The sequence below is a fragment of the Rhinatrema bivittatum genome, chromosome 9 (genome assembly GCF_901001135.1).
Source record: "Rhinatrema bivittatum chromosome 9, aRhiBiv1.1, whole genome shotgun sequence".
Lineage (NCBI taxonomy): Eukaryota > Metazoa > Chordata > Amphibia > Gymnophiona > Rhinatrematidae > Rhinatrema > Rhinatrema bivittatum.
In genome coordinates this window covers 46,403,641-46,412,807 of record NC_042623.1, presented here as the reverse complement: position 1 = coordinate 46,412,807, position 9,167 = coordinate 46,403,641, and the positions used below count along the sequence as shown (strand labels likewise).

Here is a 9,167-nt window from a genome sequence, read left to right as displayed (position 1 = left end):
AGGTGAATAATTATAATTATGCCTGAAATACTGCGACAGGCTTAATTATTAGAAGAAAATAGGCAACCAGGCATATCAAGAATTATAATGATGATATTTAATAGGGATGTGAATCGTTTTTTGACGATTTAAAACAATCGTCAGATATATTTTAAATCGTCAAAAATCGTTAGAGCTGCGATTAAATCGGGGGAATTTTTATTGTATCGCAGATCTAACGATTTTTGACGATTTAAAATATATCTGACGATTGTTTTAAATCGTCAAAAATCGTTAGAGCTGCGATACAATAAAAATCCCCCCGATTTATCGTCAAAAAATCGTAAATCGGGGGAGGGCAGGAAAACCAGCACCCTCTAGTGAGGGCAAAAGTAGCGCCGGCACCATTTTGAATATTGGCAATACAGCCCGTGTGCAGGAGGTCGCTCCCGGACCCCCGCTGGACTTTTGGCAAGTCTTGTGGGGGTCAGGAGGCCCCCCCAAGCTGGCCAAAAGTCCCTGGGGGTCCAGCGGGGTCCGGGAGCGATCTCCTGCACTCGTGACGTCGGGTGACAGGAACCAAAATGGCGCCGGCGCTACCTTTGCCCTGTCATATGGTAAGGGCAAAGGGCCACTGGTGCCATTTCTTTTAACGCAGCCATGGCCCGAGAGCAGGAGATCGCGCTGGGACCCCCCCACTGGACCCCAGGTAATTTAAAACATTTTGGGGGGCTTCGGGAGGGTGGGGGATTTATTTTAAAGGGTCGGGGTGGGTTTTAGGGTGCCGGTTTTCTCGCCCTCCCCCGATTTACGATTTTTTATGATTTAAAAAAAACAAAAACCATGACGATCAGATTTCCCTCCCCCCCCCAGCCAAAATCGATCGTTAAGACGATCGATCACCCGATTCACATCCCTAATATTTAATCCACAAGAAAAGATCTGTGCTTCAGTTCTTTAAAGATTAAATATCGTCATTTCTGGAATGCACAGTTGTCTACATTCCTCTGGGTCTGCCTAAGTGACTGGACTATGATCCTTTTTTCGCCATACCAGAACCTTTTACTTCATTTCTCCTCATCATTCTATACTCAGCTTGTGGATTTCGTAAATCCTGATTTTGTGCGTGATCGGCCAGTTCTCTGAGAGATCCCATCAGAAAAGTCTTCATATAAATATGGCAACATCTCTGGAATCTGTTTAAAATAGTTCTTAGCAAGTGTATGTCTGAATTTGATCTTGTGAATAAACACAACTTCATATCCCTGAAAGAAAAGAAAATTTCAATTCCATTAGAGGTCTTTGACACATTATATATTAGCATATAAACAGTTTGAACTCCTCGCTGAACTTTGTTCTGCAATACTTGCTCGTATTTCCAATTCTAAATGAATTATTCAGTTGTTATTAGCTGGTATTGTTATGTGAAAACTGCATTTTTCAGCTATATGATTAATTTGTTAAAAAGACAGCAAATCTATGGGTGGTTTTACAAGTCATTGTAATTAAGAACATTGGCAAGGTGTTCTGCATTTTAAATATATATGTAAATATCCACATCAAGCAGTCAATGAAAGCTTCTGCATATTGTTAGATGGTCTCGTACATATAGAAGAGACATTTAGAGAAACAAAATCCCACAACTGCATCTAAGGATAATGAGACAGAAGCTCAGCAAATGAGCAGTCGGTTAAAACCTGGTTTCTTGACTCATAAACAATTATTCCCAATGCTTTTGTTTATAGTGCACTAACAACACAATACTGACCCACTGAAAAGTGTATTTAAAACCACGCATTATTCAAGCAGAATACATGTCCAAGGATGAATAACCAATGAACAGTAATCAATGCCTCAGTTCAGAGATAAACCAATAAAGAATAAGCCGGAGTTTCTGAGATAAGACATAAGAACATCCTTCATGGAAACTTCTGGAGTCTGGCTAAGATCAGATATAAAGTCTGAGTTAATAGCTGAGGACAGTCCCTTTTTGGTCTTTTGGCTAAAACTGAGAACCTGTATAACATGGGAGCTTAAAGTCCTGCCATCCAATCCCATTGGGAGACATAAAAGCTTTTGAACCCTCACTGAAACAGAAGGATTAAGCTTCCTATTTAAATAAACAAACAAGTAGAGAAGTGGTCTAGTGGGTAGAGCAGTGATACCGCTGATGCTCCTTGTGACCCTAGACCTCGTGCTTCAGGCGCAAACTTTGGGGTTATTTACTTAGTTGCATTAGGCGTTTATTGCATGGTATTTTAAATACTTTGCATTATTTCATTCCCGATATTGCAGGTGTTGTAATGAGCTTCTTTGCAAATGCATACAAAGCAGCTCATTACTAGGCAATTTCATGTTAATAAAATAATGCGGCTTGCCTGAAAAATCAAGCTATTTTACTGGGGCCACAGGAGGGTTCAAAAGCTTTTGTGTCTCCCAATGGGGTTGGGTGGAAGGACATTAAGTCCCCATGTTATATAGGTTCTTGGTTTTAGCCAAAAGAACAAAAAGGGACTAACTTTTCCCATGAGCATCTGAATACTAATACGCATCCCAATGCTCCTGGAGTCATGAATTAAAGGGGCCAAGCAGCCCAAAAAATTGTCCCATCACCTCCATGCGCCTGAGGTCACCTCAATATCACTGAAAGTAAAAAAGCAATACAATAGCTCAAGGGGCAGGCCCCTCACCATTCTTCCAATTCCCACCCCTTCTTCCAAAATTCCTCTCCCCAGATTGATGAGCTCCTTTCTCACCCTAACTTCCCCCTTCACGTATTGTGCAATCCCTGGTGGCCTAGTGGAGCCTGGAGTGCCCCCGGGGCTCCAGGCCCTGTGCCATCTCATTCAACATGGTGTCAGCCAAACTCTATTACACTTTTGCCCCCTGACTCAGATCCCCAGAATTTCTTCTCCACTGGGGAGGCACATTTTTGGGCCGCTTGGCCCTTATAACAAGATGATAGCCCCAGGCTATCATCTTGTTATAAGGGCCAAGGCTGTGAGGCCGCAGTCATGTAGAATTTGCGGGAGGCAGAAAAGCGTGGTATATTACCCATTTTTCTCCTCTAAGGAAAATACTGCAGTTTAGTAAATGACCCCCTTAAATTTGTAAGACATCTAGGGACAGGAAAAATACCTACTGAATTTGAGTGTAACTTGCCTTGAACCACCAATGAAAAGGTGTGAGCTAAATATAAATAAATAATAAAACAATAGTTATTCATGATCACAGCTGACTTCATAAATTTGTCCAAAAATTGTTGATATTCTCTTTTTTTGTGTTGTGGACCTGACAATTTCTTCCTGTTCATTTTTAAGATTAACAAATATCCATTAAAAAAAAACAAAACAGCAAACAAAACTCATTAATAAAAATCACATCATTGGACTGAGATTTAGAGGTCAATATTGAAAAGGCACTTATCCAGTTAAATTGGACTTAACCAGCTAAGTTCTTAGCCAGCTAACTTAGGGGCAGGAAATAGGCATAATGGATTGGTGCTACATAGCCGAATAAGTTATCTGGCTAAGTAGCGATATTGAGCCTTAGCCGGTTAAGTTAGCTGGCTAAGTTAGACCTGCTCAGTAGAAGGTCTAACCTTAGCCGGCTAATACTTAACTGGCTAAGAAGCGATTTCTCCGGAGATATTCAACAGCATAGCTGTGCTGCTGAATATCCCATCTACGTTACCCAGATAACTCTATCCAGCTAACTTAGATAAACTGTATTATTTTTAATATCTACCGCTGAATTTTCAAGACAGAGTGTACTTCATTGAACTGGGAACTTTGTATGCATGTATTGAAATAATACTGAACAGACAAGTGGACACTAAGGAATTTTCAGTATGTAAATGAAATTAATCAATATGAATTTCTGAAGGATTTCATTTATGTATTCATTCATTGAGATTTGGACCAGCAAAGATTTATTGCATAGAAAAGTGTAGAAAAGGTATACGACTGGACTAATATTTATTGACGAAACAAAATTGGAAATAATTCAAACACTAATGGGCTGATTTTAAATGGCCAGTGTGCGTAAAAAACAGGGGATATGCGTGTGGCCAGGCCTTGTGCGTGCCGCGCGTATTTTAGAAGGGGCCCGTTACACGCAGAAGTGCTAGGCCAAAGAAAAGGGGCGGTCTGGGAGCTTGGAGGGGCGGGGCTGGAGGCGGCAGGTTCAGCGGCCATTTGCCACTGTACCGGGGAAGGGAATACTGGCATGCGCAAGTTGCTATTGCTCCGTAGGAACAGTAAGCAACGAAATAAGAAAAGAAAAAGGTGGGAGATAGGGTTTAGGGGGTGAAGAGGAGAGGGGAAGGGGAAGGGAGGTTAGAGTAGGGGATAGGGAAGTTCCCTCTCAATCTGCTCCTTAATTGGAGCGGACTGAGAGGGAACTGGGGAAAGCCGCAATGCGTCGCCGCGCAAAACTTGCACAAATCTATCTACCCTTGTGAACTCAGCCCAACAATTTAATAAAGTGCATGCCAGCGCGCACGTGTTATAAAATAGGTACGTCCATGTGTGCGCATCGGGAAGCGCACGCACATGGACTAGTGCACGCACGTACTAAAATCTACCCCTAATTGTGGTGAGTGGTTTAAGTCTTTGAGGAAAAAAACCCTAAAAAATAGTTCTGGAGGTTTTTTTGACCAATAATTAAACATTTCTCTGTTCAGTTCAGCACTGTGCATTAGCTGAGGTTTTTTCCTCCGGTAATTATTTTTGGCAATTTGGGATTTTCATAATTGTGTTAACATTTCAATATGAAATGTCTGAGTTTTGCTTTGATTTCTTTTACTGCATGCTGCGGACACTGTTTATTAAAAGCATAACTATTCTGAGAAAATATCATTTGTTCTTTGCTGCTTGATAATTTTGTAGAACATAATCAGTAGAGATGTGAATCGGAACTGGAATCGGTTCAGATTCCGGTTCCTATTCACATCGTGGGTTTTTTTCATCCCGCCTGATCGCGGTTTTGTTTATTGGCTGCACCCGAGCCAATAAACAAAAACCCACCCAGTGCTCCATCCAGGCAGCACTGGATGGCCGGCGCCATCTTTAAAAATGGCGCGGGCCATCCAGTGCTCCTACCATGTGACAGGGGCCGGCCAATGGCACGGATACCCTGTCACATGGTAAGAGCAAAGGGCCATTGGCGCCATTTTGATTAGTGGCAGCCGACGGCCCAGGAGCGGGAGATCGCTCCCGGGACCCCCACTGGACCACCAGGTACCTGTAAAAGTTTGGGGGGGTCGGGAGGGTGGGGGAAGCTAAGGAATTAGTTTTAAAGGGTTGGGGTGGGTTTAAGGGTTATTTTTGTGTGCCGTTTTTCCCGCCCTCCCCCAAAACGATAAGAGAACCCCCACGATCAATATCGTGGGGTTTTCCTATCGTTTTGGGGGAGCCCCTAATCTCTGACGATTTTGAAAATATCGTACGATATTTTCAATCGTACGAAGCCTGATTCACATCCCTAATAATCAGCATTCTCATTTGAAAAGTTAATTTGTATTTTCAATAATTTTTTTTCCTTCATATAAGATAAAGTGATTTTTCTGTTTTTTTCTGTTAATATCTTATGTTCAAGTAATTATTTAACAAATTTTTTACAGCTACTTAGGTTGATGATTACTGACAGAAGACTTGATGATACGATGCCATCTATTGTCAGGAATGGTCATACCATTACAGATTAATATGAATAACCATCTACAAAAACAATTAGTGAAATCTTAAGGGTATTCTTTAGAAAATAATAAAATAGGCCTTAAGGGCTAATGAACAGTGTTCTCTAATTCTGACTAAATGGGCAATCATTATATTCAGAGACATCTAAAATCTGTTATTTCTAGATAGTTTATATCTTTAATGGCCATGTCATTAAAATACCAAATTAATTTTCTTATTTAAAATGTATTTATACAATGCAACATTCATTAAAAAGCACTGTCTAATAATCCATAACAATTACATGTTCTGCACAGTTATGTCATCCTCTCAGAATACCAAAATTTCACTTGAGAATGAACAGTTATTTATAATTCATAAAACATAAAGAAATAATAATAGTAAGCCCTGCTATTTGTAGCTGTACTGCTGTAAGACTTGCAGTCATGATTTTAACATTCAGATCATTGCCACTATTGAATCTTACTATATTGTGGAGCTGTGATATTGCAAATTACATACTACTGATCGTTATTAAGACTGGTCATTTGTTTCTGGGAAAAAAAGGTAGATTTCTCAATCAGGATCTGGTGGTTGCACTGCAGATTATAGAATCTGAATTTTCTTTACTGTCAAAGTGTGTTCCGTTAACTTTCACACCAGTGTGCACTCTGAGTTGTAGATTGCTGCAAGGTGAGAGAGCAATGGCTCTTTGAACTGTTTATTTAAGGCTTCCAATGATCTTACCAGTGCCAGCATTTCTTACCTTTTATGACAGCTTCCCAAACATTATGAATTGGAAGACAAGAACGCAGAAAAGAGAAAATCAGAAAACAGACTGAGTTACCTTAATGAGGGCAAAAACATTAAAGAGAGAAAAATTGGGAGGGACATTGTACACTAGTGTGAGAGGTAACAGTACACGGGCTGATGTTAAGAAAAATTCCTATTCTGTCACATTGTCATCCCAGTGTGCACTGTGGGATATACATAAGCAGTATCTCAAAGGCTTAAGTTATTTACAGCTTATAGCACTCTTCTACCAAATGTTACTGCAGAAGATTCATTTATATATCCTATAGTGCTTAATAAATGTATATATATAGAGTAGTAGTTGCTCTGCATATTTCTTCTACTGAGGCTTGGGCTTTTTATGCAACAGATGTAGCAACATCTCCTTTGGAATGTGCTTTAACAAAGGAAGAAGATTTGTTAGACATTTTGTAAGCCTCTATGATATTTAATCTTTTCCAGTGCGATATGGAAGTTTTGACTGCTGGAAATTCTTTTTTGCTTGCCTTATACAGTAGAAAATTGCTGTTCTGTCCTCCTAAAGTCTTTGGTTCTATGTAAAGGGTGTAGTTTTATTTCCTTGTTATTTTAAGAATGGTACAAAAAGAAGGTAGCACAATTTATTGATTAACATGAAAGCAAAATTGCTTACCTTGTAATAGGTGTTATCCCAGGACAGCAGGATGTAGTTCTCACATATGAGTGACGTCATTGACGGAGCCCTATTGCGGGAAAACTTTCTGTCAAAGTTTCTAGAAACTTCTGACTGGCACTGTGAGGCCACCGAGCATGCCCAGCATGCCATGATATTCTCTGCCACAGGGGTCTCTCTTCAGTCTCGTACGTAGCAATAAGCTTTAGCAAAAATAAAATAATAAAAGGTAACATACCCAACTCCGCGGGGTGGCGGGTGGGTTTCATGAGGACTACATCCTGCTGTCCTGGGATAACACCTATTACAAGGTAAGCAATTTTGCTTTATCCCGGGACAAGCAGGATGCTAGTCCTCACATATGGGTGATTAGCAAGCTATAGGCTGAGTCATTTTGTAGTGAAGCACCAGTGAAGTATTGTTGTTGAAAATGAGTCAGCCGAAAGTCACAGCAGGTTGGCTGTAGAAGGAGTTGGGTTTAAACTGGAAACAAGTTCTTTAAGACAGATTGTCCATAGGCTGAATCTTGTCACCCTTCTTTGTCCAAATAGTAATAAGCTACAAAGGTGTGAAGAGAACTCCATGTTGCTGCTTTACATATGTCAAGGATTGGCACTGAACGATAGTGTGCTACTGAGGTTGACATTGCTCTTACTGAATGTGTTTTTACTCGCCCTTGGAGAGGAAGGCCTGCTTTTTCATAGGAAAACTGTATGCAATCTGCTAACAGCTGGATAGAGTATGTTTATCCACTGCTTTACCCAGTTTGTTTGGATCATAAGATACAAAGAGCTGAGTGGATTTCCTGTGGACTGCAGTGCGGTCTGAGTAAAATGCTAGCACACGCTTACAGTCCAAGGTATGTAAGGCCCGTTCTCCTTGATGAGAATGAGGCCATGGAAAAAACGTGGGTAAAACTATGGATTGGTTCAAGTGGAATTCCATAACTACCTTGGGAAGGAATTTTGGATGTGTACGGAGAACCACTCTGTCATGTAGGAATTTCATGTAGGGTGAGTACATGACAAGTGCTTGTAACTCACTAACCCTTCTAGCTGATGTAATGGCTATGAGGAAGATAGTCTTCCATGTGAGAAATTTAACATCACAGGAATTCATGGGTTCGAAAGGAGAACGCATGAGTCTTGTTAAGACCAGATTCAGGTCCCATTCTGTGACTGGTGGCCGAATTGGTGGTTTAAGTTGAGTTAAACCTCTCATAAATCGGCTGACAAGAGGTTGTGTGGATATTGGTGCATCTCCCATCTTGTTATGGTAAGCTGACATTGCACTTAAATGGACTCTTAAAGATGAAGTCTGGAGACCAGAGTCTGAAAGATGATATAAGTAGTCTAGTAGAGAAGTAGTGGGGCAGGTGAAAGGATCAATATCCTGTTGTTTGCACCACAAAGTAAACCTTTTCCATTTCAAAGAATAGTTCTTTCGTGTGGAAGGCTTACATAAAGCTATAAGCACTTGAGATACATTGGTTGAAAGATTGAGTGGTTGTAAAATCAAGCTTTCAACATCCATGCTGTCAGGGATAGGGATTGAAGGTTGGGATGGCGCAACCGACCCTGATCCTGAGTTATGAGAGTGGGAGCAACTCCCAGGCGAATTGGATCCCTGACTGAGAGGTCGAGAAGTGTGGGGAACCATACTTGTCGAGGCTAATATGGGGCTATGAGTATCATAGACCCCTTGTCCTGTTGTAGCTTCACAAGAGTTTTGGTTATGAGCAGTATTGGAGGATACGCGTATAGAAGGCCTGAGTTCCAAGGGCGAGCAAAGGCATCCTTGGCTGGCTGATTGTTCCGTTTGTGTAGAGAACAGAATTTGTCCACTTTGTGATTCAGATGTGACGCAAAGAGATCTATTGTTGGTTGTCCCCAACGTTGAAATATCCTGGTCACTACTGAGGGATCCAGGGACCATTCATGTGGTTGGAACTGACGACTGAGTCGATCCGCCACTATATTGTGAATGCCTGCCAGATAGGTGGCCCAGAGAAACATTGACTGGCTCAGGGCCCAGCTCCAAATCTGTGCAGCTTCTTGACAAAGGAG

At 41.1% G+C, this 9,167-nt stretch overlaps 1 protein-coding gene across 3 annotated transcripts in view; it reads right to left on the bottom strand.

Moving 5' to 3' along the window:
• Nucleotides 1-797: 797 nt before the first annotated feature.
• The window catches only part of IQUB (IQ motif and ubiquitin domain containing), a 200,775-nt gene continuing 192,405 nt past the window's right edge, over nucleotides 798-9,167 (bottom strand). For all 3 annotated transcript variants that reach the window (XM_029616656.1, XM_029616657.1, XM_029616655.1), the window contains one exon: nucleotides 798-1,244. In XM_029616656.1, the coding sequence (XP_029472516.1) occupies nucleotides 1,071-1,244 (174 nt within the window). In that variant the 3' untranslated portion in view covers nucleotides 798-1,070. The remainder of the gene's footprint in view (nucleotides 1,245-9,167) is intronic.